We start from the raw sequence: 18,664 nt of genomic DNA on the forward strand, positions 1-18,664 counted from the left end.
GCTACAGAGCAAGACTCCGTCTCGGGTAAAAAAAAAAAGAGTAACCTTCCCATGTTACAGGGTTTCTTTGGCCAAATACAGCCATCTGAGGGATGGAGAATGAAACTTTTACTTGCTTGATGGAGTTTCCAACATCTGTTGGAAGAAACATGGCTTCTGATAGATGCCTTCTTAAAAATAAAAAAGAAAAAGAAACTACAGGTCAAAGTTATGTTTTTAATAAAAAAAATTCCTCCCACTCCTAAGGTGTGTGCTTTCTTTTTTGACCTATTTTTCCTTTAATTTGTCTGTAGTTTCCCTGTATCCCTATATTTTTCCTAGTGCAGTAAACAATGCAATCAAAGAAATAAAAACCAGGGTCCACTCTTGCCCCAAACACTGAAGAGGGTCAAAGAGAAGGAATCACAACACGGAAAATGGCCCAGCTCTAAATATACAAACAACATTAAAAACAAAACAAAACAACATAACACCCCCCCACACACACATTATTATTGACATTCCTGGTACATTTCCTATAATATAATGTTGCAGACAATGCTTCTTTCCCAGGGAGTCCAGCTCACTCAGGAGACATCTAGTTGGTGCCTCAGGAAAGCCTGGGGGTGTTGAGTCCTCTCTGCCAAGCCTAAAGCTTTTTATGATCTCAGTATCTCACAGAAACATCTGTGGTATAAATGAATCTAAAAGGGGATGAAGGCAGGCAGGCACCTGTCACTGTTCTCCAAATCAGCCAAAAAGCTGAAGAGCGTGGGTTCCAGGAGACAGATGCCATTAAGAGTTGAGGGATGGAGGGCAGAACAAGAGGAAGCACCAAATGAGTGGCTGCTTTTGGTTCTAAAGCCAAAAAAATGGCCCCACCAAAAATGGCAGCTGGTGTGATGGAGGAACTCCCTGATCCTGGAGTCATGCAATGAAAATGATGGCCTTGGAGCCCCATCCCTGTGACAGCCACAGTCCAAGAACCAGAGCAATTTACATCACGTTGCACAGTTTCAAATGAATAGACTGATCCTAGCTTAGGAGGGTGAGTGCTTTGACAAAGTGTGGAACAAAGTAAGCTACTACCTTGAACCCCAAAGCACAGCTGTAGCATCATCCTTGGCTTTCCATTTCTTTTTTTTTTTTTTGAGATAGAGCTTCACTCTTCTCGCCTAGGTTACAGTGCAATGGCGTAATCTCAGCTCATTGCAACCTCCACCTCCCAGGTTCAAGCAATTCTCTTGCCTCAGTCTCCCAAATAGCTGGGATTACAGGCACCTGCCACCATGCCCAGCTAATTTTTTTTTTTAGTGGCTGGCCTTAAACTCCTGACCTCAGGTGATTCGCCCGCCTTGGCCTCCCAAAGTGCTGGGATTACAGGTGTGAGCCACCGCACCCGGCCTTGGCTTTCCATTTCTGCAAAATCAGAGGCCACTGCTGCCACTTGTTCTGTGGAGATGTGCCTTCCACTTATTACCACCCTCTTCTCAAAATGGCACTCACGGTACTAACTTTTAGAGATCTCCAGAGGCATCAGTTGCACCTCTGGAAGTAAGATGATTTCCCTGCCCATACTTGTCAAAGCACTTCCTTTTTTTTTTTTGTGAGATGGAGTATCGCTCTTGTTGCCCAGGCTGGAGTGCAGTGGTGCGATCTTGGCTCACTGCAACCTCTGCCTTCCCAGGTTCAAGCAATTCTCCTGCCTTGGCCTCCCAAATAGCTGGGATTACAGGCACCCGCCACCACATCTGGCTAATTTCTTTTTGTATTTTTAGTAGATACGGGGTTTCACCATGTTGGCCAGGCTGGTCTCAAACTCCTGACCTCGTGATCCACCCGCCTCGGCCTCCCAAAGTGCCGGGATTACAGGTGTGAGCCACCGCGCCTGGCTAGCACTTCCCTTTTTAAGCTAGTGCTGGCATACCACCTTCCCCTCAAAGCAGAGTCAACTTCCTTTTGTTTCAGAGTTTTGTACTGGCCTCTGTAGGCCCTTTTCAGGATACAAAATAAAGTGCCCTTCTGCATCCACATGCAAATGGGTTGCCTTCCAGTGTCAGATCTGTGTTCCGGAGTTTGGTCAATGCATCTTTACAAGAATAAAACCACATGCCTACACAGAGAAATGAGCCTGGAAATGGCTTTCTGGACAGGGTTACTCATTATCTTGACACTTCCCCTAAAAGAAATTACTTTCTTGGTGTAAGATGATTAGGACATTGAATGACCTACTCTCAACTTCTGGAAGGGCAGCTCGTTTTGTCCATTTTTCAATGAGGGAGTGGGAGGAACCCAACATTTTCAGTTACAACAATAAGATTTTGTTTTGTTTTTTTTTAAAAAGGGTCCTATGTGGAAATGAGTGGGACAATGATAAAAATAAACAAATAATTAAAATTCCAAATCAAAACATAACTCCTGGCCCTGAGATCCCCAGTTAATCCTCTAAGACCACAATCTCCACATTGTGAACTTGATGCTGGTGTTCTTCCATCTCAGCCACAACTTTCTCCTCAGTCCTCAGCTCTGTCTCCAAGATGACCGCTTTGCCCTCAGTATCTTCAGCCTCTGGGTCCGGGGCTGGGTCAATCTCAATGATGGTCTGCCCATCCTCTGAGGTGCTTTCAACAGCCTGAATTGCCGAGGTTAGGCCGGACTCCATGGCCACCAATTCCACAGGGCTAACCATGGTGGTCATGTTGCCCAGTGTACTCCCATCCTGCATGGCAGTAGAGCTCAGCAGCGCCAAGCTAGATGAAGGGTGGATGGTCACTGTGTCTGGTGAGCTGCTCTTGGCAGAGGAGACCACTGTGGCATAGCGGAAGAGCTGAGGGCCAGAAGGCAGTGTGTGGACAGTCACAGGACTGGAGCCCTGGCTGAGGGTGGCCACTGGAATATTGCCCATGGAAAATGACTGACCCACTGGGGTGATGGTGATGGGTGAGATGACTGTGAATTGAGGCTGCTGGACAGGAGGAGAAGGGCTCAAGACAGTGGTGGAGGCTGGCCGCTGGAGCCGGGGCCGTTTTGGAGGCTTAGGAGTGCTCACAGGCATCAGTACCACATTTTGAACCGTCTGAGATTTTAGCCTGTGATCCTGGGCTTGTTTCTTCTGCTCCTCCAACTGGCGTTCCAAGTCTATGGAAAAAAAGAAAAGACTTTGTGTGGAGGGAAGTAAAATCTTGGGAGCATTAAACTGAGAATCAGGAGACTTGGTGTCTCTGTCTGGTTTTGTTACTAAGTAGCCTCAGGCAAGTTGTGATATTGTTTTCCTTCTTGTTGTGTTTTTTTTTGTGGGCAGGGTCTTGCTATGTTGCCTAGGCTGGAGGGTAGTGGCTATTCACAGATGCTATCATTGCGCACTACAGCCTCAAACTTCTGGCCTCAAGCAATCCACCCACTTCACCTTCCCAAAGTGTTGGGATTACAGGCATAAGTCAGTGTGCCCAGCCTGCACAGTCCCTTGGAACTCTCATAGTCCTACAAAGAAGCTACAATGGCCACTCCAAAAAACAGTGATTTTCAAACTATCCTTCAAGGCAAGAATGCCTTGCTGCATTGGCTGGAAAACTACTTTGCTGGTGACTCAAATAGCCACAGTTTACGATTGTTGCCCAGAAAGGTCTACAGAAAGTTACAGAAGAAGTCCCTAAAAATTACAGAATTAAAAGAGGTCTTAAGAGTTCAAACAGGCTGGGCGCGGTGGCTCAAGCCTGTAATCCTAGCACTTTGGGAGGCCGAGACGGGCGGATCACGAGGTCAGGAGATCAAGACCATCCTGGCTAACCCGGTGAAACCCCGTCTCTACTAAAAAATACAAAAATCTAGCCGGGCGAGGTGGCGGGCGCCTGTAGTCCCAGCTACTCGGGAGTCTTGAGGCAGGAGAATGGCGTGAACCCGGGAGGCGGAGCTTGCAGTGAGCTGAGATCCGGCCACTGCACTCCAGCCTGGGCGACAGAGCGAAACTTCGCCTCACAAAAAAAAAAAAAAAAAAAGAGTTCAAACAAATTCATTTTAACAGGGATCCAGAGAGGGAAAGTGACTAACTTAAGGTTATAAAGGTAGGGCCAGGACAAAAATCATCTGATGATCAACTTGGTTGCTTCTGCATTATAATATGCCTATCACTATCCCTCTCCCAAGTGTCCAGTCCAACCTAGGTGACCCCTGGTAAGTTACGTTCCACAATGGAACCTCTCTATTACTTAGTACCTGATAAGCACCCAAGAATCAGTTACACTTGTAGAACACTTTGCTCCCTATGTGTTATATTGTGATATAATAAGAAATACATATTTATTCTCTGACCCTGGATCCTGGCACACAGCTCCTAAAAACACATGGATCTCCAGAGCAATAAATGTCTTTACATCTCTTTTGTTTTTCTTTTTTGAGACAGAGTCTTGCTCTATCGCCAGGCTGGAGTGTAATGGCGCGATCTTGGCTCACTGCAACCTCCGCCTCCCTGGTTCAAGCGATTATCCTGCCTCAGCCTCCCGAGTAGCTGGTACTACAGGCATGTACCACCATGCCCAACTAATATTTGTATTTTTAGTAGAGATGGGGTTTCATCATGTTGGCCAGGATAGTCTCAATCTCTTGACTTCATGATCCGCCCGCCTCGGCCTCCCAAAGTGCTGAGATTACAGGTGTGAGCCAGTGCGTCCGACCTAAATGTCTTTACATATATACACACACACACACACATATGTATGATATATATACGTATATATTTTATATATATATATTTTTTTTGAGATGGAGTCTCGCTCTGTCACCCAGGCTAGAGTGCAGTGGCGCGATCTCGGCTCACTGCAAGCTCTGCCTCCCAGGTTCACACCATTCTCCTGCCTCAGCCTCCTGAGTAGCTGGGACTACAGGTGCCTATCACCATGCCTGGCTAATTTTTTGTATTTTTAGTAGAGACAGAGTTTCACCGTGTTAGCCAGGATGGTCTCGATCTCCTGACCTCATGATCCGCCCACCTCGGCCTACCAAAGTGATGGGATTACAGGCTTGAGCCACCGTGCCCAGCCAATGTCTTTATATCTTAATGAGATGACCGGTATCTGGGAAGCTTTAGCTAGATTCAAGATGGGGGCTGGTCACCAGAAAGAACCAGGTATGAATGAAGGATTAAGACTTTCAGCCCTACCCCCACAACCTCCAAGGAGTGGAGAGAGGCTGTAGGCTGATTACCAATGGCCAATGAGGTAATCAATCATACCTATATAATGAAGCCTCCATAAAACCCCAAAAGTACAGGGTTCAGAGAGCATCGGATTGTTGGAGGTTCCTGAGAGTGGCATGACTACAGAGTGCATGGAAGTCCCACTCTCCTTCCCACCTTGTCCCATGCATCTCTTCCATCTGGTCATTCATCTGTATCCTCTGTAATAACCTTTATAATAAACCCAATAAACATTGAGTGACTGCTTCTCTGAGTTCTGTGAGCCACCTTAGCAAATTAATCAAACACAAGAAGGTGATTGTGGGAACCCCAATTTATAGCCAGTTGGTCAGAAGCACAGGTCATTTTGCAGTTTGCCTTCAACAATTAATTGGAAAAAAAAAAGCACAGGTCACAACCTGGGGCTGAATGGGAGGCAGTCTTTTGAGACTGCGCCTTACCTGTGTGATCTGATGCTATCTCCAGGTGGACAGTACCAGAATTGAACTGAATTATATATACCCAGTCAGTGTCCACTGGAGAGTTGATTGCTCGGTATATGCAGAAAAACCCCTACACATCTGATTACAGAAGTGTTCTGTGCTATACTGAGTGTATGAGCATGGGAAAAACACTTTGGTTTTTCCAATGACTTATACTACAAAACGCCAAGAGTGGCCGGGCACACTGGCTCCTGCCTGTAATCCCAGTACTTTGGGAGGCCGAGGCGGGTGGATCACCTGAGGTCAGGAGTTCGGGACCAGCCTGACCAACATGGAGAAACCCTGTCTCTACTAAAAATACAAAATCAGCCAGGTGTGGTAGCACATGCCTGTAATCCCAGCTACTTGGGAGTCTAAGGCAGGAGAATCACTTGAACTCGGGAGGTAGAGGCTACGGTTAGCTGAGATCGCACCATTGCACTCCAGCCTGGGCAACAAGAGTGAAACTCCATCTCAAAATAAATAAATGAATAAATAAGTAAATAAAAATAAAAATAAGGCTAGGCGTGGTGGCTCACACCTGTAATCCCAGCACTTTGGGAGGCCAAGGCAGGCAGATAGATCCCCTGAGGTTGGGAGTTTGAGACCAGCCTGACTGACATGGTCAATCCCCATCTCTATTAAAAATACAAAATTAGCCGGGTGTGGTGGCGCATGCCTGTAATCCCAGTTACTTGGGCGACTGAGGCAGAAGAATTGTTTGAACCCAGGAGGCAGAGGCTGTGGTGAGCCAAGATGATGTGACTGCACTCCAGCCCGGGCAACAAGAGTGAAACTCCATCTCAAAAAACAAAAATAAATAAAATAAATAAATAAATGGCTGGACGCAGTGGCTCACGCCAGTAATTCCAACACTTTGGAAGTCCGGGGTGGGCGGATCACAAGGTCAGGAGATCGAGACCATCATGGCTAACACGGTGAAACCCTGTCTCTACTAAAAATACAAAAGAGTTAGCCAGGCGTGGTGGCGGACGCCTGTAGTCCCAGCTACTCAGGAGGCTGAGGCAGGAGAATGGCGTGAACCCGGGAGGCGGAGCTTGCAGTGAGCCGAGATCACGCCACTGCACACCAGCCTGGGTGAGAGAGTGAGACTCTGTCTCAAAAAATATAACTAAATAAAATAAAATATATAAATAAATAAATGTCATCCCTAGAAGAATGTCCAGGTATAATACTGAGTAGCAACTTGAAAAATATTAATAGGGCTGAGCACAATGGCTCACACTAGTAATCCCAGCACTTTGGGAGGCTGAGGTGGGTGGATAACTTGAGCCCAGGAGTTTGAGACCAGCCTGGGCAATATGGCAAAACCCCATCCCTACCAAAAATATAAAACAGCTGGGCATGGTGGTACACGCCTATAGTCCCAGCTATTCAGGAGGCTGAGGTGGGAGGGTCACATCTCAAAAAAATTAAAAAAATAAAATAAAAATAAAAATAATACAGACAAGGAACCAAACGCCTATATTTCTAACAAATATCATTTTTCTGATGGTTTAAAGGTTTTCTTTCTTTTTTTTTTTTTTTTTTGAGACAGAGTCCCACTCTTGTTGCCCAGGCTAGAGTGCAATGGCACTATTTTGGCTCACTGCAACCTCCACCGCCTGAGTTCAAGCGATTCTCTTGCCGCAGCCTTCTGAGCAGCTGGGGACTACAGGTACACACCACCACACTCAGCTAATTTTTGTATTTTTAGTAGAGATGGGGTTTCACCATGTTGGCCAGGATGGTCTCTATCTGTTGACCTTGTGATCTGTCTGCCTCGGCCTCCCAAAGTGCTGGGATTACACAAAATTTCTGATTACCACAAACAATGGAGAAAGTGCTAAATTTATATCTACCAAACAAGCAGTATCAATAATGTAAAAAAGACAAAGATCAATTTGTGTCTTCTGCCACCAATATTATTGAATTAATGGAGCAATCTAAGAGACATCTTAATCCTCCACAAGACACAGAAGGGGGACTATGATGTCAACTGCCTTCTTTATTTCCTTTGTGCCTCTTTTGTTTCTTATCAATACATCTCACCTGAGGCTTTATTTTTATTTTTAAAAGCAAAATCTGAAACTATTTAAAAAAAAAACAAAGTTACCCTAACATTAGTCAACAAGAAAATGGGAAGACAAGAATATTAGCATATCACCAAAGAAGAGAGATAAGTTACACATACCTGTCAGAGTATAGAGAAACTGTTCTTCTCCCTGCTCTACTTGGTTCCTTCTGTTGTCTAAAACCTTCTTGACTGTGTCCATTAGGCCAAATGTGTGTGCTACATTGTTGAGAACAGCAGCATCTATTTAAAACAAAAGACATGCCTGTCCAGTTAAAACAGATATGTTACACCACTCTCCATTGTGCTGTTTATAAATATGAAACAACCAGAAATTATGGGACTCTCCTAACTGCATTTTAACACATTTTTAACAAAGATTTATTACATGTATAACGAATTCTGGTTTAATTGTTATATTTTTGTAAGTCTTTCCATATAAATAAATACAAAGACCAGGCTGGGCATGGTGGCTCATGCCTGTAATCCCAACACTTTGGGAGGCAAAGGCGGGAGGATCACTTGAGGCCAGGAGTTCAAGACCAGCCTGGGCAACATAGTGAGACCCTTGTCTCTATTTACATAAATTTGAAAAATTTTTTTTTTCTTTTTTTTGGAGACAGAGTCTTGCTCTGTCCCCCAGGCTGGAAGGCAGTGGCGTGATCTTGGCTCACTGCAACCTCCACCTCCTGGGTTCAAGCGATTGTCCTGCCTTAGCCTCCCGAGTAGCTGGGACTACAGGCGCCCGCCACCACACCCGGCTGTTTTAGTAGAGACGGGGTTTCACCATATTGGCCAGGCTGGTCTCGAACTCCTGACCTTTTGGTCCACCTGCCTCGGCCTCCCAAGGTGCTGGGATTATAGGCATAAGCCACCGCGCCCAGCCAATTAGAAAAATTTTTAAGGCTAGGAGCGGTGGCTCACATTTGTAATCCCAGTCTCTAACAAAAATACAAAAATTAGCTGTGTGTGGTGGCATGTCCCTGTAATCCTAGCTACATGGGAGGCAGCCAAGGCAGGAGAATTGCTTGAACCCAGGAGGCAGACATTGCAGTGAACCAAGATCATGCCACTGCACTCCAGCCTGGGAGACAGGGCTAGACTCCACCTCAAAAAAAAATTTTTTTTTAATATCTTGCATCTGTTTATAGTTCTGACTTTAGGTTTTGAAAACATGGTCCCTATACTAGATAGAGTTAAGTTTCATCTCAATTTTGCTATTTTCTATCTGTGCAACGAAAACATGGTCCCTATACTAGATAGAGTTAAGTTTCATCTCAATTTTGCTATTTTCTATCTGTGCAACCTTTGGTAAGTCATTTCACCCTTCACTTTTCTCATCTAAAATGAATGGAACTAATAATACTTACTCTGCAAAATAGACATGAAGATTAGAAATATATTTTAAGTGTCAAACATGAGGATTGGCATGCAAGATTATTATTTTTATTACTATTATTTTTTTGAGATGCAGTCTTGCTCTGTCACCCAGGCTGGAGTACAGTGGCACAGTCTCAGCTCACTACAAGCTCTGCTTCCCAGGTTTAAGCGATTGGACTGCCTCAGCCTCCTGAGTAGCTGGGATTACAGGTGCGCACCACCAAGCCCGGCTAATTTTTGTATTTGTATTAGAGACAGGGTTTCACCATGTTGCCCAGGCTGATCCTGAACTCCTGACCTCAACTGATTCACCTGCCTCAGTCTCCCAAAGTGCTGGGCGTGGTGGCTTATGTCTGTAATCCCAGCCCTTTGGGAGGCCGAGGTGGATGAATCACCAGCCTGACCAATATGGTGAAACCCCGTCACCACTAAATACAAAAAATACAATAAAATGGCCGGGCATGGTGGTGCATGTTAGTCCCAGCGACTTGGGAGGCTGAGGCAGGATAATTGCTTGAACCTGGGAAGCAGAGGTTGCAGTGAGCCGAGATTGCACCATTGCACTCCAGCCTGGGAAACAACAGCGAAACCCGTGTCTCAAAAAAAAAAAAACTGGGCCAGGCATGGTGGTTCACGCCTGTAATCCCAGCACTTTGGGAGGCCGAGGCAGGTGGATCACGAGGTCAGGAGATCGAGACCATCCTGGCTAACACGGTGAAAACCTGCCGCTACTAAAAATACAAAAAATTTGCCAGGCATGGTAGCGGGCACCTGTAGTTTCAGCTACTCTGGAGGCTGAGGCAGGAGAATGGTGTGAACCCGGGAGACGGAGCTTTCAGTGAGCCAAGATCATACCACTGCACTCCAGCCTGGGCGACAGAGCGAGACTCCGTTTCAAACAAAAAAACGCTCCGCCTCCTGTGTTCACGCCATTCTCCTGCCTCAGCCTCCCGAATAGCTGGGACTACAGGCACCCGCCACCACGCCTGGCTAATCTTTTGTACTTTTAGTAGAGACGGGGTTTCACCGTGTTAGCCAGGATGGTCTCCATCTCCTGACTTCATGATAATGCCCACCTCAGCCACCCAAAGTGCTGGGATTACAGGCGTGAGCCACCGCGCCTCGCCCTCTGTTCCCTTCTATATAAAACTTCTGAAAAGAATTGTAAGCCAGGTGCGGTGGCTCACGCCTATAATCCCAGCACTTTGAGAGGCTGAGGCAGGCGGATGGCTTGAGCACAAGAGTTTGAGACCAGCCTGGGCAATATGGCAAAAATCCAGTCTCTACAAAAACTACAAATATTAGCTAGCTGCAGTGGTATGTGCCTGTAGTCCCAGCTAATTGGGAGACTGAGGCAGGAGGATCAATTGAGCCCAGATGGGTAAGGCTGCAGTGAGTTGTGACTGCATCACTGCACTCTAGCCTGGATGACAGAGCAAGATCCTGTCTCAAAAAAAAAAAAAAAAAAAAAATGGTCAGTATTTGTGTTCATTGCTTCCTTAACTTGGACAACTTTACCTACATTCCTTCCACGGTCACCTCACTTGGTCCCATGGTTTGAAATAACATACACATGTTGAGCACTCCCACATGTACATCTCCAGCCCTGACCTCTTTCCTGTATTCCACATTCATACTTCTGTCTAGATGAGTGACATCTCTATTTGATGGTCCAATAGTCATCTCAATTTAAGAGGTAAAACTAATTTTGATTTCCTCTCTAAACCTGTTCCTTTCCCAGTGGCCATCATCTCAGTAAATGGCATCACCACTCACAGCTCAGGCCAGAAATGTGTGAATCATCCTGGTATCTTTCTTGCTTTTTCACCCTGCATCCAATCCATCAGCAAGACTTGGCAGTTTGACATTCAAAATACATTCTCAATCTAATCACTTCTTCCTAAATCTACCGCTACCCACTCTAATCCATGATACATTGTCTCTTGCTTGGACTAATTCCTTTAAGAGCTTCCCAACTGGTCTTGTTTCTACTTTTTCCCCATAGAGTCTGAGTCTACTCTCCACACAGCAACCAGAACAATCTCTTAAAAATACAAATCTGGAGGCCAGGCACAGTGGCTGACGCCTATAATCCCAGCACTGTTGGAGGCCAAGACAGGTGGATTACCTGAGGTCAGGAGTTCAGGACCAGCCTGGCCAACATGGTGAAACCCTGTCTCTACTGAAAAATACAAAAATTAGGTAGGTGTGGTGGCAGGCACCTGTAATCCAAGCTACTCGGGAGGCTGGGACAGGAGAATTGCTTGAACCCAGGAAGCAGAGGTTGCAGTGAGCTGAGATAGCACTCCAGCCTGGGCGACAGAGCCAGACTCCATTTCAAAGGAAAAAAAAAAAAAAAAGATTCTGTTGTCAAGTTTGCTTAAGTGTATGGTATGTAAGGTATGAGTTATAAATAAGTAACAACAAATGACTAACAAAAATAAGAATTCGCTGGGTGCGGTGGCTCACACCTGTAATCTCAACACTTTGGGAGGCTGAGATAGGTAGATCACCTGAGGTCAGGAGTTCGAGACCAGCCTGGCCAACATGGTGAAACCCCATCTCTACTAAAAATACAAAAAACCTAGCCAGGCATGGTGGTGTGTGCCTATAATCTCAGCTATTCAGGAGACTGAGACAGGAGAATCGCTTGAACTTGGGAGGTAGAGGTTGCAGTGAGCCAAGATCACACCACTGCACTCCAGCCTAGGCAACAGAGTGAGACTCCGTCTCAAATAAATAAATAAATAAATAAATAAACAAACAAACAAACAAATAAGGATTCACCGAACATACAAGGTCTCACCATAATCCCATTTCTTTCTTTCTTTCTTTTTTTTTTTTTTTGAGATGGACTCTCACTCTGTCATCCAGGCTGGAGTGCGATGGTGTGATCTCTGCTCACTGCAACCTTCGCCTGCCGGGTTCAAGCAATTCTCCCACCTCAGCCTCCTAAGTAGCTGGGATTACAGGCACCTGCCATCACGCCTGGCTAATTTTTGTATTTTTGTAGACACAGGGTTTCACCATGCTGGCCAGGCTGCTCTTGACTTGCCGACCTCAGGTGATCCGCCCGCTTCAGCCTCCCAAAGTGCTGGGATTATAGGCATCAGCCACAGCGCCTGGCCCATAACCCCATTTCTATCAGATTAGAACATCCTTTTACATTCTACACAGCAGCACCCTGAAAGTATTCAGAAACAGCTATAAGTGAACACAGTAGGTTCAGAAAGCCTTAAGTTAATAGGATACGAGAATAATCTAAAAGCAAGTGGATTTCTCCAATTTTCAGACTCTCTATATATACACATAGTGGACATACACACATAATGAGTATATACAGAGAGAGTCTGAAAATACATATCTCGGCTGGGCGCGGTGGCTCATGCCTGTAATCCCAGCACTTTGGGAGGCTGAGGTGGGCGAATTACCCAAGGTTAGGAGTTTGAGACCAGCCTGGCCAACATGGTGAAACCCCATCTCTACTAGAATTACAAAAAATAAGCTAGCCGTGGTTGCACGAGCCTGTAGTCCCAGCTACTCAGGAGTCTAAGGCAGAAGAACTGCTTGAACCCAGGAGGTGGAGGTTGCAGTTAGCTGAAATCGTGCCACTGCACGCCAGCCTGGGTGACTGAGTGAAACTCCGTGTCATGGAAAAAAAAAAAAGAAAAGAAAAGAAAATACATATATTGAGAAAGAGAATGCTTTCTGTCAGTTTCTTTTTTTTTTTTTTTTTTGATACGGAGTCTTGCTCTGTTACCCAGAGTGGAGTGCAGTGGTGTGATCTCGGCTCACTGCAAACCTCCACCTCCTGGATTCAGTGATTATCGTGCCTCAACCTCTCGAGTAGCTGGGATTACAGACATGCACCACACCCAGCTAATTTTTTTTTTTTTTTGTATTTTTAGTAGAGACAGGTTTTCACCATGTTGGCCAGTTGGTCTCGAACTCCTGACCTCAGTAATCCGCCACTCTCAACCTCCTAATATACTGGGATTACAGGCATGAGCTACTGCACTGGCCTGTTTGTTTTTTTGTTTTTGTTTTTGTTTTTGTTTTTTTTTGAGACAGAGTCTTGCTCTGTAACCCAGGCTGGAAGTACAGTTGTATGATCATAGCTCACTGCAGCATCGAACTGCTGGACTCAAGTGATTCTTCTAAGCCTCAGCCTCCCAAGTAGCTGGGACTACAGGCACCCACTACCAATCATACCTGACTAATTTTTATTTTTTTTTAATTTTTATTATTATTTTTTTTTTTGAGACGGAGTCTCGCTCTGTCGCCCAGGCTGGAGTGCAGTGGCGCAATCTCAGCTCACTGCAAGCTCCGCCTCCCGGGTTCACGCCATTCTCCTGCCTCAGCCTCCCGAGTAGCTGGGACTACAGGCGCCCGCCACTGCGCCCGGCTAATTTTTTCTATTTTTAGTAGAGACGGGGTTTCACCGTGTTAGCCAGAATGGTTTCGATCTCCTGACCTTGTGATCCGCCCGCCTCGGCCTCCCAAAGTGCTGGGATTACAGGCGTGAGCCACCGCGCCCGGCTGACTAATTTTTAAAAAGCTTTTTGTAGGCCAGGAGCAGTGGCTCACGCCTGTAATACCAGCACTTTAGGAGGCCGAGGCAGGGGGATCACCTGAGGTCAGGAGTTCAAGACCAGCCTGGCCAACATGGCAAAACCCTGTCTCTACCAAAAATACAAAAATTAGCCGGGCATGGTGGTGGGCGCCTGTAATCCCAGCTACTCAGGCGGCTGAGGCAAAGATAATTGCTTAAAACCCAGGAGGCAGAGGTTGCAGTGAGCTGAGATTGCACCACTGCACTCCAGCCTGGGCAATAAGAGTGAAACTCCATCTTAAAAAAAAAGTTTTTTTGTGGAGACAAAGCATTTCATGATGTTGCCCAGACTACTGGCACCATTATAAAGACAAAAATTACCTGAGGAAAAGCATGGCCAGATCTGAGTTCAAAACCTAGTTATGAACCTTAGACAAGTGACTTGATTTATATGAGCCTTAGTTTCCTTATCTGTAAAATTAAGATAGTAATACCTATACATCGGGGTTTTTGCAAGGCTTACAGGACCTGCCTACAGAGGTGAGTATTCAATAAATGACTGCTACTGTTAGGATAAGTGAACTTACCTGTGACCTGGAAGGGAGCCTGGATGAGCCGCTGCTGAACTCCCCGGAGTAGCTCCTCTATTTCCTTCTGTATATTGCAGACAACTTCTTCCATCAGCCCTACATCAGCTATTCCTTTCCAGAACATCAAAGTGTCCTCTGGCACAAGAAGGATAAGACAGAGGGTAAAAAAGAGACACTACACAGATACTTACGCAAATCTCTACAATGTGAAATTCAAAATTATTTTAACTCAAAAGAATTTCTTATTGGGCCATTCCTGAAAAAAAGGAATAGGCTTTGGAATACTAGATGCTTCCTGAGTGGGCACCCAATTATTTGGCCCCTTCAGCAGCATAGGTGCTTGGGATAATTGCCTCAATTTGTCATTCTCTGAATTTGTCATAGTTCTCACTACAAAGAATAGTCATTTTCTTCCGATAAAGATATTTAACATTAAACATATTTAATATTAAATATTTAATTTTAATTTAATTTAAAAATGAGATATTAGATATTTAATATCATAAAAGTTAAATAGTAAAGATATTAAATTAAATATTAATTAAGATATACTCTCCCTAGTCCTATACGTAGGAAAACAAAACAAAACATTTGGATCAACGGGGCTATAAGCTCTCTGAGGGTGGTGGCTATATCTTTTCTTTTTTTCTTTCTCTTTTTTTTTTCTAAGATGGAGTTTCATTCTTGTTGCCCAGGCTGGAGTGCAATGGCGCGATATCAACTCACTGCAACCTCCGCCTCCCAGGTTCAAGCGATTCTCCTGCCTCAGCCTCCCAAGTAGCTGTGATTACATGCATGTGCCACCACAACTGGCTAATTTTGTATTTTTAGTAGAGACAGGGTTTCTCCATGTTGGTCAGGCTGGTCTTGAACTCCCGACCTCAGGTGATCCACCCACCTTGGCCTCCCAAAGTCCTAGGACTACAGGCACGAGCCACCGTGCCCGGCCTGTCTTTTCATCTATGCACCTAGCACCTAACAACAGTGCCAACTAAAAATGAATTAATAAATGGAGGGTGATGTGAAGCCTCTCTTGGTCCCTTCTAAGTGAATAATCATTAATCACCATGCTCTATAACACTTGGCATCTATTTTTTCCAGCTAACATCTCAAAACTTAGGTTATCTAAGAAATGTGCCAAGGTTGGAGGCAGTTTGATCGGATGAAAAGCATAGACTACATAGTCAAACAGCTAAATTCAGCTCTGACACTTGTTTGTGACTGGTCTTAGGCAAGTTGCTGAACCTTTCTGAATTCTGATTTCTTTGTGTGTAAAATGTGACTCTGCAGGGTTATTGCATGGATTAAAGTAGGATGTTTGTAGCTACAGTTAGTATTTATATGCATGAGAAAATCCAGCGAAAGTAATTAAGAGGTTTTCCGTGTCCATAATGATAATGGTGATAAGGGTCACAAGACCCTGCAAGATATCTGAGCCCTATAGAAGAATACCTGAAATTTCCTCTGAGTCTTTCTTTACACCCTCCTCCGTGGCCATGGTGACAGCAGCGGTGAGAGCTGAGTTCCATTCCAGCCCTGCCTCTTCCATGCTCTCTTCTGAGATGGCAATCTGCGTGATGCTACCTAAAAGCAGTCCAGTAGAGGTGAGAATGGTGAATGTAATGAAAAAATTATAGCCATCCTATATCTCATAGTCAACAGCTACAAAGACCTTGTTATTTTAACATTCTAGCCTCTTGGCTGCAGGTCCCTATTTTAAAAACTAGACTCTCAGGTAAACCAGGATGAATACTGGATTTTCTAAAGAAAACCTGCCTTGCAAAGGAAAATGCTTTCTTACTTTGAATAGAAAGTGAAAGATAACTTACAAAATCACAAAAGAGCAGTGTGTTTCCTGGGTGGATATGTTTTTGAAAGAGATTGAAGATAGGCATTACTACTAGGCTGCCTGCTCCAGACTTATTGAGGGTGAAGAAAGCGTGAAATAATTTAAGAGAAAGGTATAGTGCTTTGCCAAGAGCTCTACTACAAGCAAGTTTGATACTAAGCATCTAACTTATTTATTAGCCTATAAAGACAAAGTAAAAGAAATGGAGACCAAAAATCAGATAAGAGATTCATGTATAGCAGATTCACAAGGGGGAAAAAATACCCTTTGCTATGACTTGTATAGTAAGATTTTGACTGGGCATGGTAGCTCATGCCTGTAATCCTACCACTTTGGGAGGCTAAGGTGGGCAGATCGCTTGAGCCCAGGAGTTTGAGACCAGCCTGGGCAACATGGCGAAACCCAGTTTCTACAAAAATTAGCTGGGTGTGGTGGTGCACATCTGTAGTTACAGTTACTCAGGAGGCTGAGGTGGGAGGATCACCTGGGCCCAGGGGCTTAAGGCAGCAGTAAACCGTGACTGTGCCACTGTACTCCAGCCTGGGTGACAGAGTAAGACCCTGTCTCAAAAAAAAAAAGAAAGCTTTTGGCCAGGTGCGGTGGCTCATGCCTGTAATCCCAGCACTTTGGGAAGCCAAGGCAGATGGATCATGAGGTCAGGAGAACGAGACCACCCTGGCTAACGTGGTGAAATGCCATCTCTACTAAAAATACAAAAAATTAGCCGGGCGTGGTGGTGGGCGCCTGTAGTCCCAGCTACTCAGGAGGCTAAGGCAGGAGAATGGCGTGAACCTGGGAGGCGGAGCTTGCATTGAGCCGAGATTGTCCCACTGCACTCCAGCCTGGGCAACAGAGCGAGACCATCTCAAAAAAAAAAAAAAAGAAAGCTCTTAAACAAAGAGAATTGAGAAAAAACAAACTGATCCAAAAAGCAATATAGGTAAATATGGACTCTACACACTGGAGGATATCAATAATCAAGCAAAAGATAATCAAGTAAAGGACTTATAGCCAAATAAAAAGGAAGTACAGTTGTCCCTCAGTATACATGAGGGATTGATTCCTGGACCACCTGCATATATAACCAAATCTGCACATGTTCAAGTCCTAAAGTCAGCCCCGTGGAATCCACATATACAAAAAGTAAAAGTCAACACTTCATAGACGCGGGTTTTGCATTCTGCAAATACTGTATTTTCAATCCATGTTTGGCTAAAAAAAAAAAAAAAAAAAAAACAGCTGCATAAAAGTGGACCCCTGCCGATCAAACCTATTGTTCAACGGCCAACTGTAAATAACATTTCACAGTATTTTTCACTTTTCAAGTGAAAAGTCAAGTGTTCAAATATTCAAACTGCCAGATATTTTATACTTTCCTGAAAGGGATTTAGGTTTCAAGAGATTTGGCTTCACTCACCCACTGGTTACACACAGCATATTAGAACTGACCAAAAGATCTTTTTTTTTTTTTTGAGACGGAGTGCCGCTTTGTCACCCAGGCTGGAGTGCAGAGGCATGATCTCAGCTCACGGTAACCTCCGCCTCGCAGGTTCAAGTGATTCTCCTGCCTCAGTCTCCTGAGTAGCTGGGATTACAGGCATGTGCCATCATGCCCAGCTAGTTTTTTTTTTTTTTTTGAGACAGAGTCTCGCTCTGTCGCCCAGGCCGGAGTGCAGTGGTGTGATCTCGGCTCACTGCAAGCTCCACCTCCTGGGTTCACGCCATTCTCCATTTTTCAAAACAGCCTAATTGAACCTTAATATGCAAAGTGGCACCAAAGTGAAACTCTTATATAATTATAACTACTGAACTACCTTTCCAATGCTTACAACGCATTGTAAGGAAAAAACAAAGGAGGAGGTATGGCCAGTAGGAATCATTTGGAAGAAAACAAAGCATGTTTCCAAAGCATGGAATCCCATCCAAGATTAGCATACTTTACAAGGCACATCAATGCTCATGAGAATTGAAATTAAGATTATACAAGAGGCTGGGTGTGGTGGCTCATGCCTATATTCCCAGCACATTGGGAAGCTGAGGCAGGTGGATCACCTGAGGTTGGGAGTTCAAGACCACATAACAAACATGGAGAAACCCTGTTTGTACTAAAAATACAAAATTAGCCAGGCGTGGTGGTGCATGTAATCCCAGCTACTCGAGAGGCTGAGGCAGGAGAATCACTTCAACCCAGGAGGCAGAGGTTGCGGTGAGCTGAGATCGCACCATTGCACTCCAGTTTGGGCAACAAAAGCAAAACTCCGTCTCAAAAAGAAAAAAAAAATATATATATATATATATATATACACACACACACACACACGGGAGAAATAAGGGGGAAAGTTCTGCTGAAAAACACAGTGGGTTTTCAGGTGGTTTCCTACCCCCTACCATCAGCCGAAGTGGGCGTCTGCACCACACTTGTCTGCTGTCCTGGCACTGGAGCTCTTGCACTGCTGATCAGAAGATCAAATTTGGTGCTTCTGCAGGTATTGGAGCAAACTTTGTCATGTTGGTAAAAATCAATCTGTCCGGAGTCCATCATTTTCCTGTGCAAAGGGAGACAAGAAGTACCAGTTCAGCCTATACTT

The 18,664-nt window shown here is 44.8% G+C and overlaps 1 protein-coding gene across 3 annotated transcripts in view; it reads right to left on the bottom strand.

The window, feature by feature from the left end:
- Window positions 1-1,573: 1,573 nt before the first annotated feature.
- Window positions 1,574-18,664, bottom strand: part of GMEB1 (glucocorticoid modulatory element binding protein 1) — a 47,796-nt gene continuing 30,705 nt past the window's right edge. For all 3 annotated transcript variants that reach the window (XM_007979756.3, XM_007979753.3, XM_007979752.3), the window contains exons 6-10: window positions 18,465-18,622; window positions 15,680-15,811; window positions 14,225-14,362; window positions 7,826-7,948; window positions 1,574-3,117 (exon numbers count right to left, since the gene is read on the bottom strand). In XM_007979756.3, the coding sequence (XP_007977947.1) occupies window positions 2,417-3,117; window positions 7,826-7,948; window positions 14,225-14,362; window positions 15,680-15,811; window positions 18,465-18,622 (1,252 nt within the window). In that variant the 3' untranslated portion in view covers window positions 1,574-2,416. The remainder of the gene's footprint in view (window positions 3,118-7,825; window positions 7,949-14,224; window positions 14,363-15,679; window positions 15,812-18,464; window positions 18,623-18,664) is intronic.

Source organism: Chlorocebus sabaeus, chromosome 20 (genome assembly GCF_047675955.1).
Source record: "Chlorocebus sabaeus isolate Y175 chromosome 20, mChlSab1.0.hap1, whole genome shotgun sequence".
Taxonomy (NCBI): Eukaryota; Metazoa; Chordata; class Mammalia; order Primates; family Cercopithecidae; genus Chlorocebus; species Chlorocebus sabaeus.